The sequence below is a fragment of the Channa argus genome, chromosome 13 (genome assembly GCF_033026475.1).
Source record: "Channa argus isolate prfri chromosome 13, Channa argus male v1.0, whole genome shotgun sequence".
Classification (NCBI taxonomy): Eukaryota; Metazoa; Chordata; class Actinopteri; order Anabantiformes; family Channidae; genus Channa; species Channa argus.
Genome location: NC_090209.1, coordinates 20510027 through 20532972, shown reverse-complemented (window position 1 = coordinate 20532972; position 22946 = coordinate 20510027). Strand labels below are relative to the sequence as shown.

The window sequence follows — 22946 nt, the reverse complement described above, 5'->3', positions numbered from 1 at the left end:
ACCTACCTCAAACTTGCTCTCACACACACTCTGAAGGCAATCACAGGGGAAAAGGAGTGAGAGCCAGGGCTGAGCTCAGAGGAGGAGGAGGCAAATTAGTGCAGAGTTGAAAGAGTAGAGTGGTAGATGGAGAGTGTGTTGGGATGGGGGTGGGGGGGGAGCAGAGGTTAAAGCAGGCCAGGCTTGTGGAATAGACCTACTGCTTCAAAAAGGGGAGAAGTTTGAGTTTTGAAGACAGCAAAAGGATGAGAGGTGTGAGGAAAGAGAAAGAGAGATGCTAAAAAGATTCAGGTGCAGTAAGCTTTAAAAAAAGGCATTAGATGTTAAAAGTTTGAAAAGGGTGAATGAACAGAGTGAGAGAGAAAAAAAACACAGGGGAGCTGGAATGACAGCAAAAAGTTGAAAGTGTGAGAGTATGGGAGAAATAGCAAGAGGGTAATGGCTGGTGGGAGAGGTGTGAGCAGCTCCTGCCAAGATAGAGGATGGACTAGAGTGGAAAAAAAGGGAGAGAAATTGAGCAGTGTAACCTTTGAGACCCCTCTGTCTGCAGAGGAGAGTGGTATGTGTGGGTTGATTTGTGCATGTGTGTATCTACATCGCTGTATGGAGTATGCTGCGCCGGCAGGTCAGAGAGTTGGTGTCAAGCGCTTGGGCTGCTCCATGTCTGAGATTGGGAGGGAGGGATTTCTGGTGCAACAGCTCCCATGGGAGCTCCTGCCTGCATGCCTGCCTGCCTGGCCTGTTGCCTCCAACCCCTGGATGAGGCTCAGTAACTGAGACACAGCTGGATGAGCTCTGGCTCAAAGATTGAACCTCACCAGCCGTCATCGATCCTGAGGCTATGATAACATGTTGGTGTGGAAGAATAATGAACTTACACATTATGTGCAAAGGTATACATTCTTTCTTCAATATGTTCTGTTCTATTCTACTCTGGATAATTGTTATTAGGATTATTCAATATTTTCTGACACTTGATGTCAAATTATTAATAGATTGATAACCTAAAACTGACATTTACTTTTTGTGAAATGATGCATTAGTTATAGCCCTTTAATAGAACTCATATCTAAGAACCAACATGATAATGATTGTTTTCAAATATGTAATGTCAAAAACTAAAATCAAAATAAAAACTTTCTAGTTTTTCCTGTGATGAACAATTACCATGGAGCACATTAAAATTCAACTCAAACCAAAGTACAATTAGCCAGTCTAGTACTTCACGGTCTGGTATTGTGCTGACCTTTTTCTCCCATTACATCTACTTTTCCTTCTGTTTCAAAGCTGGAATATTAATAGTGGTCCATGGCCTACAAATTGCTCATCTGTGCTCGGTCAATGCATCTGTAGACAAAATGTTTGTGTACCCTGAACTGACTGTTAAAGAGTTTGCTGGAATAACGTGCAATACTGACTTGGACTATGTAGGTTCTAACTGTATGATAATTGTTTCTTTTGTGTTATTATTAGTTAAAAAGAGGTACTAATATGTCTTAATACATTGGAATGTACCAGGCTATGTAACTCCAGTAAAGCCTAACAGCCTGAAAAGCCTAGATGTCTGACCTTGGCTCAAAGAAAGATTTGGCTTAAAAGCCCAAATAGCTGATGATGCAAGACATAACTTAGAGTAAGCTTGATCATCCCTTCAGCAGAGTTTATCTTTGCTCAGTCCCATATTCCCAAGTCAATAATGTTGACTCATCGACCACCCCTTCTCTTTGTTGTCGATAAAGCACATTGTAGACTTTTAGCTTCTGCTTTGGCTCTGCTAAAAAGAAAGCAAATGACCCCAAGGACTGATCAGGACCCAGGAAAACAGATGTGTATGATAAAGCCCCATTCAAAAGGCTGAGTATTGTGTGTTTCCCTGTGGTGGTTTTTCTTCGATAAACTCACAAAAAACCATGTTGCCATTTACCCTGAAGGATAAGTTGTAAAGGAAGATTAACAAGGCAATGATTGTAGGTAGCAGGACCAAGACTGCTGCTGATTTAAAGAAAGGGAAATGATGTGGGTGCCGTTGCCCTTTAAAATCATTCTTTTTCTTTAGTGATTCTAGCTCTGCTCTTTCTTCACGTCAGTCTTCATCTTATCGATCAGGAAATCAGCTGCCTAATAGACAGGTAGTTCTCAACGCAAAGTGGTAAGGATCGCTGTGAAAGACTCGTGGAAGCAGTCCTGAATATTGAAATGGACAATTAAAGCCGTCCTTCTTGGAAGACAGACAGCAGAGGACAGCCTGAGAGTCACACAGGCCTTGCCAGGAGGGGGGAGGGGCAAAGATTACTGTCTCCCTGAGATGGAGGGGCATTGAAAATAATTCACCTGGAAATCAATTTCCATCACGTCTATTACCGACCACCGATGGACCGAGAAAGAATGAGAGAGACAGACCAAGGGAGACTCTCGTTTCCCCTTTTTATCATGTGGTATTTTTCTTCCCTTTTTCACTGCCCAAACCATTTCCACAGCAGAGTGCACTGGCCACAAAAAGACATCTGCAGTCGATCATGATAAACAGTCCGCATCTCTCCCATTTATTTCCCTAAAAACCACAAAACTGCCTAAGTAAAATCTACAGCTGCAGCATCTCCATGGAATAGTTTCTACATTAAATCATGACGTAAGATGTGAACACTGGTGTTGACATATTCGGAATGCAGCTGTTGATCAATTCATGCAATGTCTTCAATGAAACACGAAACAAAACAATACAAATTTTATTAGAAAAATGTCCAAATGAGGCCATAATAGAAAAGAGTTATTTATTAGGCTAAACAATGAATGTATTCACTAAATATAAATTATTCTATAAAAGCCTTTGATAAGTAGGATTACACATTAATGAAACAATAAAATCTCCACCAAAAACCAAACCCAATAGTGCAAATTTATTTGTTATAGTTATTGGTAAAGATAGCATGATACCAGGAACAGACAATGCCATTCTCGGTTTCTCCAAAATAAAAAAAGTTTAACAGAAACAGACTGGTTGACTGCTGGGAGAGTGTACAAAGAGCATCAGGCTTGCAACTTGTCTAAAAGCTAAAGAGCTCCTCTTATTTTAACAAGACTTCAGCCCACCGTCCTTCATGCTCTATCCAAACCACCGATCCCTTTTCCCCTACCGAGTCCTCATTATCTACCAAAGAAATCAGAGCTGATGTGGCTGACTTTATGTATGTGTGGAGACGGGAACTGCTAGATGAGAGCTGAGGATATAAAACACGGGGAGGAGTGACTGAAGGGGCTGTCAGTGTTTGTAGGTCAGCGTAAATGTTTAATGCTATATGCTGATGAGCTGATGCTCTATCTGTCTCTCCGGTTCTGAGAAAGATGCACTCGGAGAACCATCACTCCCCACTGCCGCTCACACAAACATGATTCCCACACATTTGTAGGCATAGGCCACCTGCTCCTGAGCCCCTGCTTATATTCTCCCCGACCTCTTGTCACGCCAATTAAGCAGGTATGTGACAAGAGAGGCAAAAGTGCCAATTAGGACAATCTACCTCTGCTGCATGTCCCCTTATACCCACCTCCCCATTGTTTTCCCAGCAGTAGTTCCCACCTTCTTCTCTCTGCTGTTCCTTAATGGATTTCCATGCCTCTATATCTCTTCTAGCACTCCCATTTACCCTAGTTACACCACAATAGTGAGTCCAAATAATGTAACTTTAATAGGCCCACTTTACCATTCAGTCCAAAAGCAGGAAAAGACTTTTCTGCTTTGAGCACACATAATTATTTAGCCCGGAGAACACATCATAATTGAAAGGGTCTGATAACAATGTTGCCTTGTAACATGCACTACATTAAGAAATGGGAAGATGGATTAGTCTAACATGACATGAAGGAAAAACCCAGTTCAGTTTTCAAGGTTTGGCAAAGAAACACCATAATGGCCTGTTTATCTTATCAATTAGGGAACCATAATCTTTTTTGAAATGAGAAATGGGGCTTGCCACAGGGTGCAATCACCTCATAAATAAGGTATGTTGCTAAATAAATCCCCAAACCAATTTATTCTATTTAACATACAATGGATTATAGCTTAATTTCAGTGATAATGAGAGTAGACACTTGAGGAAATTAAAATGGAGAACTTGAAACTTCATGAGTCGTTTCCAAATGACCCCCAAGGATGGAAGAGAATCAGGTGGAGGAATTATTCAAACAACACACAGTTGTCTTTCAGACAAATACTGTTTAGTGTTGAAAATAGAGTGAAAGCCAAAGGGCACTGTTTGCCATTTTTTTCCATTTGATCAACAATCATTTCAAACAGTGGTGCCGTTCTGGATGCATTATTTTCAACACGTAGTCATTAAGGATTCAGTGGAAGCCTGGCTGTTAATGGCTTTTAGATGCTGCCTCCCACACCCTACTTGATGGGGCATGCTTTCCATTAAAGTGAAAGTATTTTGGATGCTTACAGTTCGATCATAAAGCCCCATATGCTGCACTGTTATTTCCCCAACTCTGTCGCAAACAAGCCTCCTCACTGCTCCAGCGTGGGGCGACAACACGGCGAGAAAGCCAACGTGTCAAAATCAAAATTCATCACTGTCAACAATGTTAATTGGTACTGAAAAAGAGAAGAAAAGTGCACGCTGAGTTACTGGGTGATTAAAATCATCACACATGAAATCACACACATACAGTCTGTTACTTGGGGCAGCTTCCCCCTTGCTTAGTTTTAAATGTGCCCATGTCTTATATTTCTGTTTTTAAAGAAGATCTATGACACTCCCTCTATACACAGAAACAAAGTGTGCGCTGAGCATTGGACCATGTTACGGTGCTGAATGGTGTTTGTGTAGGTTTAGCAGCACGGTGAGGCCTCCAGCACTGCTTGGTGTGACAAACAAGACAAAAATGGGTCCTCTCCACTGGGTGTGGCCTGGATTTACACAAAAGCCCCAGTGAGTCAGTGCCTAAGGAGGGAATATTTGTATGGATGGATGGATGGTTGGATGGGTGTATTGAGGACAACAGAGTGGATCCATGATGAAACAGAGACTGCTGTAGGGAACTGGAGGAGTGACAGAGGGCAAATGAAGAGGATCTGGGTTACTGCTGAAAAAAAAATCAACTTCAAAACATACATGTGAGTCTAAAATGCCAAAAATGTATGTGCAAGCTGTATCAGCATATGCTGTATATCACAATTACATGTCTTATACTCAAATATAGTAGTATAGACCTTACAATTACAGGATTAGTCAAAGTATAATTTGCATTTCCCAACTTCAGTGGTGACAATCAAGGCCTGTAATTTCTAACATTTATTCCCATGTTAGCTAAGAGACACTTTGTAGCCCCTCTGCCACTTTTAGCCCCCCATCCATATCAACAGCTAACACCATTACTTGTAACCTCAATTTTTCTTCAATGCAGGTCTATGAATGCAACACCACAGTCACACATCAGGGGCAGGCCTGCTAATGGAGACCTCACCCTGTTTCTCTCCCATGGGGCCGTCTGTCTTGAAGAGGAAATGGGGGGGGGGCCTTTAGCAAGAGAGGGTGTGTGTGTTGTGATGGGATGGGATAGGGGAAGAATTCTGGGTCAGGGACTCAGCGCTGGCCTCTTAATCTGGAGATGGACAGGGTGGGGTGCGGGGCAATGGGAGGCTACACATACACCAGATGGGACGCCCCCCTGCCATTCACATTTACCTACTTAGCATGTCCACGGGCACATGCGTATACACACACACACACACACACACCCATATCTCTTCACTGCAGCCCTCTGTCTATACAGTAGATGTGATGATGGGAGAAGAGTAACCTAGATATTGTAATGCCCCGTGACCAGTGGGGTTATGATGGCACTACCCATGGCTAAAAAATAACCCAAGCAGCAGCTCTGCTGTTCTTTTTAAATAACAATGTCAAAGATGCCCAGGCTACTCAGCCCCTACAATGGGCTGTAACACCAGCTTATATGATAAATTAAATAAGAATTTATAAACCACACCCTTGTTTTAGTTTCCCTCCTCATTTTATTCCTTTTAATGATCAGCACGCATATATGATATATGCTCATAGTATTTTTGGTTCAAACCCATCACACAGCCTGCCCCTCTCATTCCTCATTCCTGTCACTCTCAGCTCTGTTTTTCTTTCTAAACAACAGATGCACCATAAAAAAACATAATTAAACTAAAATACCTCTGTGACGGCAGATTTTGCCTAAGCGGTTGTTTTTCATGTGATATGTACTGTATGTATTTGAATGTTAACAACCTCAGTGTGTTGTGATTGTATTATGTGTAGCCCTGATGAGTGTGACCCCGAGAGAGGAGACAGAGAGTGGCATGGGGAGCTGCGCAGGTTTTGGATTCTACAGACCCATGGATTAAGGTGGAGCTGATCAGATAGTAGAGCCACCTCCCTTTACTGTGTGTTGGAGCATTTGTGCCCCCTAGCGTATCTAGTTGTCATAGCACCTTCACTCTAACATGCATCTTCACCTCCTTTAGACACAAGACTTAGGACAACACCAGGGCAGTTTATGGCAAAATGCAAGAAAAAAACCCTCATGTTTTTATGTGTTCTTTTCAATCAATTTGAAGGAATTAGCAATTTTTCTGTGTTTGTTGGTAGTAATCAGAAAGATGTGGATTTTTCTGGGGGTTAAAAACAAAAATGTTCATTCAAAACAATAAAACAAAAGAGATGGAAAACTATCAGCAAAAAAGAGGTAGACAAGAACAAATACAGCAAAAACAATAAGAGCCATATGGACGTGCTACTGACCTCTAAACACACACACACACACACACACACACACACACACACACACACACACAGAGCAATGAAATGAACTGCTTTTGTGGCCTACAGCACAAACTTTTCAATCATCCGTAGAGCTTAACCACACAGTGGAAAACTAGAAGCATGAAAGACATGAAACATCCTAATGCCTAACATTTTTTTATTTATATGATTTTCTCTGATCACTACAGGAAAGGTAGCAGTACTTATATTGAAGGATGAGAGTTTTGGACTGTACAGCATGCAGCCATGAGATGGCAGCAAATGCAAAGAGTAGCCCCATTCGGTTTAGTCACACTATCTGCCAGGAATAACAGCTACAATCCTTCACAGGTGAAAAAAGAGCCTCTTAATCACTTTACAGATCCTCAGCTCATTCCGTATATAGACACGATGGAATTAATCAAAGTTCATACTTCATTACTGGCTGTAAATTATTTATAACATATAGCTTATTTCTTTATTATTTCTTAACCTCTTAGTCCGCAGAAGCAATAAGCAAGTTACTGGCACTTTTTTGTAAGTAATTTGGGGTAAAAGAGGCAATGCAACGCACCAAAACAGTTTACACATGTGACTTGGCAACTGTAAAGGTGGTACAGAAACAGGGTGTTTCCCACACTTAAGCTGCTAACGTTTGTAGACGTGGAGCTGTGCACTACTGTTTACGGTATTTGCAACAGGTCAAGGCATAAGCCAGACACAAGCAATAACGCAAAGCATAATTTGCCAGACTAATGAGCTTGGCCATGACACAAAGTCAGATGAAGTCTTGAAGATAAGCGTCAGCGTATAGGTCAGGGTACAGCCAAGAAGAGGACGGTAAACGCAGCTAAGGCGCTGCCTGTATCTGGCTTAAGTAGAAGAGAGTGAGGTGGAGCAGAGAGGATAGTGTTCAGGCCTGCAGGGAAAAGAGGGGCTAGGATCACTTCAAGTACTTTTGGTCATATTCCAACCAAGTCAATTAAATCACGGCAGTGTGTGTGTGTGTGTGTGTGTGTGTGTGTGTGTGTGTCAGAGAGAGAGAGAGAGAGAAAGTAAGAGAACGAGAGAGAAGGAAAGCAATTCAATCCCAATAAGGAAAAGAAGAACATAGCACTGACTAAAGGTTAGCAGCGTAGTAGACAGACCACCAGTGATTTTTGGAGCCGACAAAAAGAATATGTGCAACCCAATAAAACAGGCCTCTGGGCAAAAACAAACTTATACAAGTCAAAGATATACACTTTACACTTAGATTGGTGTACAACCAGCTGCTTTTACTGTCATCAAGCCAATAAATGGCATCATTACTCCCATAACATGTATCAGAAGGGGCAAACCCACTCTACCAAACTAGTCAGCCAGACAACTTTCATTTCCAAACTGAATTGAATGTTTTTGTTTTAGTATGTGCTTATTCTAACGAATCTTTTCCTAAGCCTCACAGCTTAGGAAAGTATTTTTGTTTTCATTTTGTGTTAAAAGTTGATCCAGCCCTTGTATATTTTTGTGGCCACAACAATAAAGATCTGATAACATTTTACTGTACTGACTACAAGGTGGGGTCAGGCCTTACTAAAACAATGATAAAGACACTGAAGAGGACACTGCCTTTTTGTTACCATGCCAAGGGGGAAAATGTAATGATCTGAATTGTGTTCTATGATTTCTGATGTTTCTTGCCAGTGCATGTCCTTAGTAATCTATCTATTAGGTTTATAAACCTTTTCAAATTGCAGCAAAAGCAAATAAAAGCCCAGACTGATAGATACTGACACACTAGACAAATAAAAGATGTTAAGCTCATGCGTCTTTTGCTTAGTTTGCTGTCACAGCTATCCGACTTAATTCTGACCAGTTAACATTACATGACCATGAATACATTATCTTTTACACTACGAAAGTTATGAAAGTGGCAACATCATGTTGAACAATCAATTGAACCTAAACTTATTGTCTAACAAAATGTACTTCTTACTGGTTTGAGTATCCCTTACAGATGGCTACAGCTGGCCTTTCTGCACAGCATCAAAAAAATGCTGCTAAGAGAATTTGAACGCAGCTCAGTTTCATTTGATGTAGCTGGAAATAAACGCTCCCTTGCACACATAGCTCTATGATAATAAACAGTCATGAGCTCTTTTGGAAAGAAATGCTTGCATATACTAGAATGCAAGAACTGACATGTAAAGCTCCAGGCCTGGACACCTTAAAATGGATACAACATATGTTTAGGATAAACATAATATTTACTGACAAAGATAAATCTTAAAGCAGGAAGGAAAGGCAAAGGAAGAAACACAGTTAAATAACCATGTTTAGAACATTAAACATGTTCAATTTAAGTAGTAAATTTGCTTAAATTTAAATTTGTAGACTCATTTTTATCTACACTCTCTCAGATACAAATATAAAGAAAATGTCTAGAGACAATGTGTACAGCATTGTCCCTGTAGACAGTACTTAAAAATAAGACTACTTCATGTGTTGATTTACCAGTAATGACGTTATTTGATTATGTTATTTCAAGTTTTATTTGGTGAAAACTTGTTTTTGATTTTATTTTCAAGGAAACAAATTATGACAAGTTATATTGCATATTAAAGTTAAACAGTTGACATAAATCACAAGCTAAAGTGATGAAAAGAGGATTTGTAGATACCGTTCAGTGACAGCACAATTAGTATTGCTATTTTAGTCTAGGAAAAAGCTAGCCAGGTGGAGTGGTTAGTGCTGCTGCCTCACTGTTGCTTTAAATCCACCGGCCAGCGTTTCTGTGTGGAGTTTGCATGTTCTCCCACAGTCCAAAGACATGCATGTTAGCTTAATTTGTGATTTAACATTGTGAATGTAAGTGTCAGTGGTTGTCTGTTAATGTCTCTCTGTGCTGGCACTGAGATAGACTGATGACCTGTCCAGGATGTGGCCCAGTGACAGATGGAACAAGCTCCAGCTGTCATGACCCTGAACAAGATAAGCTAGCAGCTAGCCATGTACCAATGGCATTTTTTACTTTTAGGTTATAAAGGGCTGAACAATTAAAAACATCTAGCATGGTCTATGAAATCAGAAAAATGTTGGCGTGGTTAGCGCTGCCACCTTCTAGCTCCCCATTTGAATCCCTGGCCGGCTGTAACCCTTCTCTGTGCAATTTACATGTTCTCCCCATGACTGCGTGGGTTTCCTCTGGGTACTCCGGTTTCCTCCCACCGTCCAAGTTAGGCTGTGTTAGGTTATTTGGTGACTCTAAATTGCCAATAGTCAAATGACAGTCAGTATGAATGGTTGTCTGACTGTATATGTTTCTCTATGCCTTTGGATAGACTAGCGAGCCGTCCAGTGTCTACCAGGGTCTGCCCAATGACACCTGGGATATGCTCCAGCCCCCCATGACCCCGAACAGGATAAGCAGTTGGAAATAATGAATAAATGGATGGATACCAGTTCATTAACCCTTTATTAACCTTGTATATAAATAGGGCTGATAACATTGGTCAGGACATGTAACTCACAGTCGAATATCGCCTGAGTAAGACTAGTCCTCAAGTGAGAAAATATGCTCAATTTCCGGGCACAATCACCACAGGAGGCCCAATTTGATACAAAACCTAATCTATGGTAAACTGTGTTTCTAAACTACAGTGATAGAAACAACATTAACATTAATTTGCTTTTAATCCTCCCCACGATTCAGCACAGAGCAGCGTGCTGCACACACAAGCTAATGCCCATAATACGGACATTGCACTAGGGGGCTCGAAGGATATCATCCGGATAATGTTGGCAGCGTTTCACTCGGACACTTTCATCCACACTGACAAAGTCAGGACAATGTCAGAATTCCAGTGCATGTCTGCAACAGGCTTAAGTCTGTGCTTCTGGAGGGAGGCTGGGTGCAGTGCCCTGACGTTAAGGAAAGAGTCAGAGAGGAAGCCATACAGGAGTATTGACAGTAACATGAAAAGAGGAGTGCCTGTGCTAAAGAGTCTGTGACAACACGTGAGGCTGCTGCTGCTTGCTAGGTCAATCAGGGAAGGACTGAACTTTGAGCAAGTAAGCAATAATTGAAAAAGAACTGAAGAAGAAGAAAACACACCAATGGGGAAAAGGCCAGCTTGGCTCCCTCCTCACTTAGATTGTCTTGTCTGTGCACCAGCAAGTCTCATCATTATTCTCCAGTGATTAAATGTGCACAGAAGATATTTCAAACATTTTCTGGACAAGGACACTTTTGAAAGTATCCACATGAAACTGTTCACAAAAACAATCGCTTCCACAAGTGAATCTGGTCGGTTCATTTAAAAAGCCCACAAATTGATTTCTTTGAATGAAAAGACAGCCGTAAAGGAGGCAAAGAGCCAAAAAATCTCCAGGGTTAGTTGAAAGAGGGCAAAAAGAAGAAAGTCCTTTTCATACACATCATCTCTGACTGTCAGCTGCCAGTCAGAAAGTGTTTTTCTACAAACAGTGCAACACAAGTATAAGATGTGCAGAGGTGAATGCTTTCTTCTACGAGCCACTTGTCTACTAGGAAACCTGATAATATTTAGCATATATTGTAACTTATTATTTAATATGAATGACAACTACACTCTTGGGGATAGAAAGTTATAGTCTATAGTTATATGCTACAGGCTATAAATCTCTGATCCTGATTGCTGCTTAGACCGACCCTCTAAGCTAGACAGCAGATAATTGCATCGTCTTGCATTAGAAAGTCACATTACAGGCCTGATAATGGAATTCTGGATAAGAAAAAAAGGATCACCAGAGCGGACAAGAGGAACAACAGAGCCGTCGTTGGCTAAGGAAGGAAAATGGTATCTGCCTGATTCACAACTAGAGCTTCAAAAGATGTTCCCTCTACTGGCATGCATTGTTAATGATGCGTTGCCTTTAAAAAGGCCCAAACTACCTGCTCCTTGTTGAATAGGGGCGCTTGAAAAGCTGGTGTGCAGATAATAGGGTCTGTCAGTGACGAGACCCATGCAGCTCTTAGCAAAATGTGCTATTCATGCGCTATCAAGCCTTGCACCACAGCAAAGAAGAAAGTCCTGTCTGGCATTGCAGATGTGACAAAGTTCCAACAAACAGTTAAACGCTACACAGGGTGTGAGAAATCGAAAAACTTGGTCCTACTAAGTCTTTCCATATTTTACTAAAGTACACACAATAAATGAATGAAAGTGTATAGTAAAGCAATGGATCAGAGGTAAAGCAAATCCTAAGAAAGGCTCAAAGCACAAGTCCAAACTAAAATTTTACACGTGAATGTGTATCACACAGGTTCTACACAATCCTAGTGGGTTCAAAAAAAACATCTCATACAGTAATATTACATAACAGGGTAGTAATCACATTAAAACAGTATAAGCAGCAAAAGTGCCAAGAGCAGGAAAGTACAGAAATAGCTACAACAAAAGAAATGTTTTCCTCATTAGTAGCCTGGAGTCTGAACACCTTTTGGGCAAGCACAGCCTGCTTTCCTGAACTGTTGTGCACCTTTCTTTTGCAAGTGCTTGTTTGCAGCAGCTTTCTCTAGAAAGATGATTATCCTGTAAAGCATTTAATGAGATCCCAGAGGAAACCAATACCAAGCAGGTCACAGATTGTTGCGAGCAACAAAGCCTTTATAACGCCACCATACATGACCTTTGACTTCACCTCTACCCTTGCCACATAATCTTATGAAAGCCAAACTTGAGGAGTGATGCCACACACAATCATGTACGGGTAAATATTTTTTGCAAATAAATACTAAATGGGTTAAGCGGTACCACTAAAAATTATTTTAAAATACTGCTCCCAAAAATCTTTAAGGGGAAAGTGAGAATTGTCTCTTATAACCATTTGCTTTTTGGCATTTTTGTTATTTTAACATTTAGTATGAATGGATATCACTTTGTACAAGAAATAACCCACTTAGGTCTACATGTGGAAATTACCACTAAATGTTGTCATTGCTGTCAAGTATGTTGATACCCTATGGCTTTCAGAGTAATTACATGAGTTAAACCCTTGTGGTATCATGCTGACTTAGATCAAAAAGATAAATAGGTGTTGCTTGGAGTGTAAAACATCCATACAAAATTACCACCTGGCAATCTCAGCCTGTGCTGTGTTTTTGTCTCTTATTGATTTGTTCTTTTGGCCCGATTCAGACATTTTTTTTCACACATTTAACTACTACGATTCAGCTAAGTCCTGACTGCTTCTCACAAAGACAGAGGTCCTTCATTTTCACAGAGGCCCCCCAGGGGTGTATTTAAATAGCATATTTGTGTGTCTAGATGTGGGTGTGTGAGTGGTATTGATCTACAAGTTCCTCTTACTGAATGTCATTTGAATCAGCCATGCACAAAATAGAAGGGCTGAGAAATTATTTGATCTGATCAGATAAACCATTAAAGCAACTACGCAGCAAAAAGCAAATTCCCAATAAAGATGCCTTCTTTTTCCGCACAAAGTTTTGCAGGACATATAAAGATTAAGCGGCTGAAACAAACTGAAGAGGCATTAGAGGACATTTTGGTAAAAACAAGTGCTTACCTGCAACGATATATTTGTGGGCTTCAGTAGGCAAGGAGGGGAAAGAAACAAGAATGAAAACAGTTAGTGGCTATTAGATTACAAAAAAGGCAAACAATAGCCATCTGAATTGTTTTGGGGAAAGAGGAGGACTAAAAGAGAAATGATTGGATATGCCTGTGATGAGTCACCTGAAGTGGATGAAAAAGGATGGGAAGGAGGTTTCAATAGTAAAAATTTAACTATCGAGTAGTTGAATTAATTGTTGTGTTTTTGCAACATTACAAATTCCTGGAGGGACTGATGCATATAACGACCTGAAACCCAGCAGCAACAAATTACTACAATGATTTGGAGCTGACATACCTCAACAAACACAGCCGCCTACTATACACACCAAACAGACAATCGACACCAACACACAATATCATAAATCTTGGGCAGCTTCTCTATTTTCACACACATGCTGAGCAGACCTGTCAACCTGCTGTTGATGCAGCTGATGCAGATTGAGGTTGGACAGTGCTGACAAGGCATATGAGAGGCTCATCCATAAATAATGGACAGGGCAGGACAGAAACTAGGAGTTTGTTTTACCAGGGAATTACAGAGAAACCACAGCGCCTCCCTCCCGCATCGATTATTACCACGGCAGACGTTCTGTCCATGTCCTACCCCACCAGGAACCCAGATTATTCGGCACAAACATACATGTTGGCGTTATATCATATTATGCTACCTTGCAGGCTGCCCAACTGCCACTATTTGTATTGTACGAACACAAATTAAACATTGCAGAAACAATTAAGTAGCTTGATGGAAAAATTAGTTTGAAAAGAGTTTGGAAAAGGAGTAGATGCAAGAATTCACATATGGAATATATGTACAGTACAATGGGAATCAGGAGAGAGGGGAGTGTTCTGAAAGTGTCATTTTATTAAAATGTACCGACACAGGAAACTTCAATCTGTACCTCTATTCTTCTTCTGCACTATTCCTATATCATGAACATATCGTATTATAATGTTGACTTCTTACTCTTGTTTCTTGAAAGTAATTCTTAAATCGAGAAAGAAAGAACAAAGAAAGAATAAACCATACAGTCACTACAGAAAATCTTAAATAGTTTAAGTCACAATACTAAGATGACTGCTCTCAGTCTCTTTTAAAAATCACCCAAGTGCCCAAGAGAAATACTTGTTCGGTCGTTGGTCCAAGCGTCAATCTCTTGAGTAAGTTAACCTTATAATATTGTATCCAAATGTTAGATGCTGATGAATAACCAGGCTAGGTAGCAGATTATTAGTTACAAAGTATTTAATTAATCTTTAAAAAAAAAACAAATACCTGCAAATAATAATAGTGGGTATTAATAATAAAATTTTTAGTGACACGACAACTTTAATGTAAAACACCTCTTCACTTATTTCAGCTGGTCAAAGCCACCATCCTGACATGAGGCTTTCTAAAAGTTATTAAACCACCACCACACCACCCAATACCCCTGACAAAACAGGTGTTATGAGGTTTGTCCTAGACTGGGAAGTAGCTGAGTGTCTCTCCTCCTCTGTTCCACCCTCTTGCACTTCTCTCATCGTGCTTTCTCTGCTCTCATCTGGATCCTCATTATTTCACACTGGGGTCTTTAGGAGAGCAAATGGCCTATTATCCAAAGATGAAGCTTAAGACAACTTAAAGCTCGGGAGGAGTGGCTATTTTTTGGGTTGAAAGACAGAGAGAGAATGAGGGAGTGTGTGTCTGGCTTGGCGTTCCCATATCACTTAGGCTAATGTGATTAAGGGTGAGTGAGAGGAGGGGTTGATTTAGCTCAGAGCATGTTGTGTCTAAGTGATTCATTTCAGCGGGAGTCAATGGGGTAGGTGGAAGGATGCAGACTTCCTTAAACACAAACACATATGCACAAGAAAATAAAAAAGGGGGCTGAGTGCAAGCTCATTTCTGGTATTAAAATTAGTACACATGAATGCAATTGCTTATTGGTGCCACCCAAGGTTAGAAACTCAAAACTGAGTTCCCTATATTCAGTTTTCTATTTCTTTCATTTTTCTATTTTTTTTTTTCATTTGGCTGTCTGATTTTGATGCATGGATGCAGCTTCAAACCCCTGTGAGCCACCTAGAGGGATTCAGCATAGTTTAGGACAGAGTCACTCTTTTCTACTTTTGTTTTGTGAGAAATATTTGTAACGGTTTTAGTTTTATGAGTAGGAATAAAATAGGGAAAGATGTATAGCAGACATACAAGAATACTTTTCACTGAGTGTATGTAAAGAGATTCACACATGTTTTTAATAGGTCTCAAGTCAGGACTATTTACAAGAAAAAAAAGAAAAATGCCACTGACACCCACATCTCCTTGTCTATCATTTGTCCAAATTAGTTTTTTTTACCTATTCATACAAATTAAACCATAAAGAAGAAAGTATTGTGACAGTAGTCCATCTCTGGAAAAGACAAAACATTTTTATATATGTTACATCTAATGTGTGTTTTTGACTGAAATTAATGTAGAAATTCATGGAAATCTTCCTTGTCCGTAGGGTTCTGGCCTTTGCAAGATTCAGTTATTTTAAAAGTTGTTACTAAATGCAAAGACAATACAACTTTGTAGAAGAGCAACGGGAACAACAACAGTAACTGGGCAGCAGAGGTTCTGCTAAAGATGTGAACAAGGCATCACACATGGCAGATGGAACCATTTAACCATGAATGGTTGAATGGCTGTTAACACATGCACAGTACGCACACACACAGAGCAAGATAGATCAAGCATTTCAAACTAAACTCTCATCCAGCAAAAGCTTCTATGCCACTTTTCTCTGGAATGAGTTTTCAAAAAGTGCATTGTAGAGAGACAGAGCCGAAAATCTGGTCTCAACAATCAGCACTTGCAAATTAAAAACCAAACTAAGCAGATTATAAAGTAAACTGTGGTATCAGTACGTCCCTCTCCTTTAACTTTGGACAAGGCTTTCAGAGGTGCAGCAGTGTAAAAGTGTATTTGAGGAACAGTGGTAAGAACGTTTTAATAAAAAGTTTAAAATGTCAGCTACCTTTGCACATACTGCTAATCCTCTAATACTTGCCCAGACTGTCTTCTAGTTGTAAACTATTAGCGGACATTGTTAGGGGGAATAAAATTGCCTTTTAAAATCCCTGATTATAAAAGGATGTATGGGAACCTGAGACAACATGTGCCTGTCTGGACTGGAGAGCATTTAGGTCATTCACAAACAGGGCCAAGAACTGAGCGGTTTCCAAAGGACTTGGACCAACTACTGCATTTTCTCACCCACAGGACACTATGGGTTGTAAAAGGTCCTATCAGTTTCCAGCTGTGAGGTGTATACAACCCTTTCACATCCCCTCCTTTTTTTCCACCACTTGAATAAATAGAGGCTGAGAAATAGGCCGGGAAGTGGGAGAAGAAAAAGGAGGGAAGGGTCGCTTTTTTACCTCAAGCAAGACATCCTTCATGTCCACCCAATTCACGTGGCCTTGGTGGACTTAGCCAAATAACTGCTCGCCATAAGAACAACTTTGCTTATCCTCATTGTGGTGGATTTGCCTCAGTTGACAGGAAATGAGGCAAATGTCATGCAAGACCCATCTGATGGTTTTTATGTATTTGCAGTGCTTATTTGATGTAGTGGTAGAGGGGAGCTGGATCAGAATGTCAGGTGTGTTTTGTGCCAGACACATTAGCAATATGTGACCGTGGCAACAAAGAGCTGGTTAAAGAAAGCCTGATTTCAAAACACGGCCAACTAAAGTTTCATAATGAGTCAATTGGATATGCAGTGCAGTGGCACCAAGATTATATATGAGTAGATAAAAATGCAAAGGAGGTTTCCTTTTGCTCGAGCAGAATCTTTTCACAATAGTGTAATTTCACGCCGTGCAAATCTGTGGCTCCTCTGTGGGCCTGGGCCTGCCTTGATTAATTTAGTGTGAGGGAAAAAATTAAACACCCCAAAGCAGACATAAAATAGACAGCCGGACAGACAGAAAAAGCCACTGCTGTGATGGACATAAATTGCGGCAATGAGGTGGGTTTTGGTGGTTTTGTTCAGTCATGACTTCATCATTTTCACTGACCTTCATACACAGTCTGGGATCAGAAATATTCACCTAAAAGATGAAATTGCCCGATTTAGGAGATTGTTGATACATGACAACATTAGACAGTCCTCACACCCTTAAAGCAAATCTCTTTTTACATCTCATCACGGTGATAACACCAGTTCAACTCTATGTTAGGAAGTGCGTAATCTTTATTTTGACAAGGGGGTTATAAACCTTTCCTCCCACTCCCAGTCTGACACTCGGCTGCTTTGCCTGTGCTGAAAAGTCAAAGGTGGTGGCTCTTTCCACTGAAGACATTAAGGAGATGTGTGATGCTGATGCCCCCAATTTTCCTGACATTCCTACAGTGGCAAAATATGACTGCTTCTCCTCAAACCTACACACTGTAAAAAAAATCAAGGTGAATGTGGAGCATCAAAAATTAGGATGGCTTTTATCAACCGGTAGTTTATGCAATTAAATCATCGTTTAAGAACCACACAGTTGACAAAGCTTAAAAAATATCTAAATGAGTGCAACCAAACTGTGGGTTAAGGTACACTGATTTTGCAAACTCATATTATGTTGATGTTTGTTTTCATGAAACTGGTCAACAATGTGATGCTATTTTGTTTTGTTTTTTTGCTAAGCAAAGGGAAAAAGAAATATTGGCTTAATATAATCTTGCTGGGGTAAAGAGTTGGTGAGTTTTACAGTGCAAATACAGTTTTGCTGTAGATAAGCAAATATAAACTTTTCCTGGCATTCACTTTAAGAAATTGTCATTCTACTAACATTTAATTTTGTAGCATCATTCAGCTTTTGACACAAGTTTCATTCCTTAATTGCTTATTTCTTTTTATGTAGGCATTTGTCAGCGCCTTAAGACAGACTCTGGCTGAAAGCTGGCTTTTATGAGGACACTATCACTCCAAAAAGTGCCATCTAAAATTAACTTTGTCAAATCTACATGGTCGCAGCTAAGAAATCAAATGGATCAGGATCATGAGTCCAATGGTCAAACCTTCCAAATGACCTAGCTGCGTAATCCAAACAAGCAGTTAATGTCAGCCTGGTCAAAGTCAAAAGGCACAAGGAAATGAAAAGTACCAGAGCCACCTATAAAGCAATGAGTCTAGTCATGCTTTCCAGTGCTACTGATGACATCACTGAATCCTCTGTCTGACCCCCACTTTAGTACACAGTGTCCCATCTTTCACCGCCTTTTCCCTTAAGGTAATTTCCATTCCTATCTGAAACAGCCTTTTGCCCTTTTAGCGAAATAGCGTGATCCACTAATGACTCCCGAAGATCTCACTATTAGAAGAAATGGCTTTTAATTTGGCCAATTACCAAGCAAGCAAATTCTTCATCCAAGCTGAAAATTCATTAAATTAGACAGGGGGCATGACAGTGAGGAAAAATGTGGGGGAAGACAGGGCCCGTCCGCTGTACCATGATCCACTCAGAATGCTGTACAGCATTGACAAGAAAGCAGAACATTCTGTCCAAAGGAGGCAAAAACTTATCCAGATATCCAATGAATGCAGAATGCATTCATAAACTGCATGAATGCTGCTCAAAGTGATTAGCTGGCAGCCAGAGGACATGCTCAGGACAGCATCTGAGAGGCGCAATGTCCTTGGCTGCTGAGTGCTACAGGCATTTGGCAGATGAGGGATATTTTCATCGGACTCATGTCCACCCAGTCACTGAAAGGACTGTGAGATCAGTGATCTGGTTAATGAAGGAGCAGTCGAGGGTATTTAAAAGAAAAATGCCTGCTGATGGAGATGGTCAGGATTCCAGTCAGGGTCCTTACTGAGCCAGATTGGGCAGGAAAGTCAATCTTATCGAGAATGAAGACGTCACCACAACAAAGCTGGAAGGTGGTTGTAAAGAGATAAGCATTCAACATTCTCCACCAATTCACACTAAACAGAATGTGCTGTTATCTTTAAAAAGCTCTTAATCTTCACCTCCTCTCGTGAGTCAAGAGCTCGTGCTAAAAATGCACAAATGATGCAAATAAGCAGCATTTTTAATAATGCAGGGCTAGACATTAATGCTTACTGGCTTGACCGGGGCAATTACCTCTAAGTTTAGGCAAGTGGAATGTACCATGCAGTTGGCAAACTGGGCAAGTATAAAATAAATGGAATAGTCTGCGGCATTTCCCATGGATTCGTCTGACACTCAGTGTCATTTTCCCGCTACATATAGATTTTCTAGATTTGTAACTATTTAAATTGGATAAACTCTTATTTCATTGTAAAGCTGCATGTTCAATCCTAAATTGTTCACAATCTCTCTTTTCAGGTGAATATTGTTTTGATGCTGTTCCACCCCCATATACAAGCTTCACTATAACTTCACAAAGCATTAATAACGTAAATCCCTTTACAAACAAAGCGTTCACCCTGTTTTATTTGTCATATTAATGTACCTTACAATCTATCGTGTGTGAATGTGTCAAATGATGCAGTTTAGAAAATATTCAGCAGCTTCACATTTTGCTTGTCTTTTAGGGCTGATCGATGTTATTTCTGGTTAAAACAGAACTAATAGGTGAGTCAACAAACAAACAGAGTTTTCAAATCTCTCCCCTCTGAGAGACCTAACTCTGCTGCAGTTAAAGAAGCTGCCTGAATATTTGCTTTTAAGTAGGTTATTTAATATAAACTGCCACAGCAGTATAGCTGTGCCGTGCTTAGCGTTAACGAGTAGCAAATTCGTTTTTTCTCATCATCAATAAAATACCCTCCACTTCTTTAAAGTAACTTTAAATATCAGCAGAGCAGCATGATAGTGGTTCGAATCCACCTGCCCGATGCAGCCTTTGTTCCCTTGCTTGCATGGCTTTCCTCTTGGTCTCCCCACTCAATCCAAAGACATTGGGGGGAAAGTGAATTGAAGCCCTTACTCAGTCCAATCCAAGAAGTCCGACTGCTTTTTAAATGTATGCCATGACCTGTTTTTACCACAGCTCAGTTTTCCTGTACGAGCCACAACATCCAGTTTTTGGTCTCAGACTTACACACTCTGGAGGTTTGTTTCTAACAAAGAGAAATGAATATTGATTGTACAAAAAATGCAGTGAGCAAGGGCAAATTCATACTTTCTATGTGTCTGCATTTATGATGTAAATTTCGTCATCTCCCTGTTCCACTAGAGTCCAGGTCCACTAGAATCCAGATGGACTCTCTGCAGACGAATGCCTGGAGGCCAAAATGTGTCTGCACAAACTGTCGGTTCGCTAGTGCACCAACTTTGCATGTACCAGAAAAGTAAACTAGTTGCTTGTTTCATATATGGAATTTTTTTGTTAACATCTGCTTATATGAAGCACGTACACATACGGTTTTATGTATTTCACTTCTTCATGTTGTTTAGTCAAACACAACAAACAAGTGCCGTTTCTTGTTGTTGCTACTATCCAGAGTTGCCATGGTGTTTTGCAGTGACAAGATCATGCAGAAAGTATGAATTGATGCTAATCTGCCTTGTATCAAGATAACTGGAGGCATTTGGCAGTATACTGATGGACATTTACTGAATTCCAGCAATGTTTAATAGCTGTTATTGTTTGTACTTTCAATGAATGGACTGCAGCCCCTTCTGAAGCCTACCCAACATGTCATTAATATCCATAAATGTCAGGGTCTTTAGTCATTAGACACTGTCTCTCTATTCTCCAGCGAAAAAACAGAATGAGACATGGACAAAGCTGCTGTTTTTGTCTTGTGTGGGCCAAGATTAAGCACACAGTGAAAAGGTTGCCATCCATCTTCATCCGCCTGGCATGTGTGTTACTTAAGCCCTCAGTGCAGCCTGTGTCTGTTTCTGCTCTCCTTGTGTGTGTTAGTGTGTATTATAAGTGGAACTGGGGTTAATGATGTGCATCCACCTCTCTTCCTCCCCAAACTCAAAAAGACTTCATTAAGCAGTCTACTGACTTGCTGCTGTTCTATATTGGTACATGTGTGTATGCACACAACACAGACAAACACACACACGCACACACACACCAGAGGATAGTGGCTGTATATTCGGGACAATGGCAGATGTTCACTTACACGTTCATCCAGTCCTGTTAAACTGGGTGCCAAAGGATTTGCTTTTCTTTGATATTCCTTTAATAAATTTCAATGTCTTTGACTTTTCATTTTTAAATGCACTGGCCTAACACCTGAAACCATTTTCATGACTAGTGAGGGGGATTTGTTGCATCCTTATTCTGACTTTACCTGTTGTGGAACGTACTGAAAATCAAAGCAAAGCAGAAAAGAGAATCATGCACAATGATAATAACAGCATCTTGTACTGACATTCTTTTGCCTCTTTTCCTCCCCCTCGTCACTGTCTTTCTTTCCCCCCTGTCCACTTAACCCACTCTTTCACCCCTTCCCCTTTCTGTCTACATCCTTTCATCTCAACCTCTCACACATTTCAGGTCACTGGGGAAGCAATCGTCTTAAGTGTTCTGGCTGACAATGAGAGCTGATGAGAAAACTTCCTGTGAGTGCTGGCTGGCTAAGGTAAGCTCCTGATCCACCCTGCACTGCATACAAATGCAGTGAGCTCATGCTTTCTCATTCCCTCCTTCTTCTAATAGAAAGTTTCTACTTAAATGTAAATCCCTGCTATAAAAAAAAAAAAAAAAAAAAAAGCTGAATTCACTTTCTCACCTTAAAACGGTGCAGCAACAACTACAATTAGAAAAGAAAGACAATTTTCCCAAGTTTATTAGGTGATGGAGCCAATTACTGGGGCTAGTTATTGGCCTTACTCTCCCAATTTAATTAGTGGGAGAGCTGTAAGCACAGCTCTCACACTTATGAGATCCTTTTCTTTATTATTATTATTATTTCGCCGTTTTTCGGTCACTATCTCCTCCTAGACGGTTTGTCGTAGAAACTTCGTTCCACTTCCTAAACGTAGGTCTCTTTTAGGAGATCTATGCTATTACTTTTCTCATTAATAACTTTTATACTTTTTATTATATTTCACTTTTTATGAACTTTTTTTCCCATAGAAAATGAATGGAAGGCACTTAAAATTTCCCTTCAACTTGCCACTTTTCATCTGCCTCTTGTGTCGTCATACTTTGGAGTAGAAACTTCATTTAAACTTTATACGGGTCTAGTCCCTTTCAACTTTTTCTGGGTGGATCAGCTTCTTTCTATCTTTTATAGTTTTTGAATAATCGCAGTTTTAGTTTTAGGCAACTTTTGGAGCTTTTTCAACTTTTCCATTAGTGTGTATTGCGGAATGTTGGAGCAGCTAGAGTGGGTGACATCACACGCACTCTAACTTTTCAGCTTCCACTTTTAGCAACTTTTTTCCTTCTTTTCCTTCTTTCCTTCAGTCAACTTTAATCTTACATAAACAAACTATACATCAGAATGTAGGTATTTTTGTCTTCTTTCAGTAAATGTAACTCTCATAGTGACAGGACTGACGGTTCTTTCTCCAAGTGTCCAGAAGCAGAGAGAGTGCCGTCAAAACTCCCATTGGAGCCCATTATAACAGAGGTTCTTAAATTCTAATCAAATCACAA

The 22946-nt window shown here is 40.2% G+C and overlaps 1 protein-coding gene across 9 annotated transcripts in view; it reads right to left on the bottom strand.

The window, feature by feature from the left end:
* The window catches only part of agrn (agrin), a 232130-nt gene that overhangs the window by 162418 nt on the left and 46766 nt on the right, over positions 1–22946 (bottom strand). For 7 of the 9 annotated variants that reach the window (XM_067525724.1, XM_067525716.1, XM_067525720.1 and 4 more), the window contains exon 3: positions 13323–13343. The exons of the other annotated variants lie outside the window; for them this stretch is intronic. In XM_067525724.1, coding sequence (XP_067381825.1) covers positions 13323–13343 — 21 coding nt within the window. The remainder of the gene's footprint in view (positions 1–13322; positions 13344–22946) is intronic. 9 annotated transcript variants of the gene reach the window in all.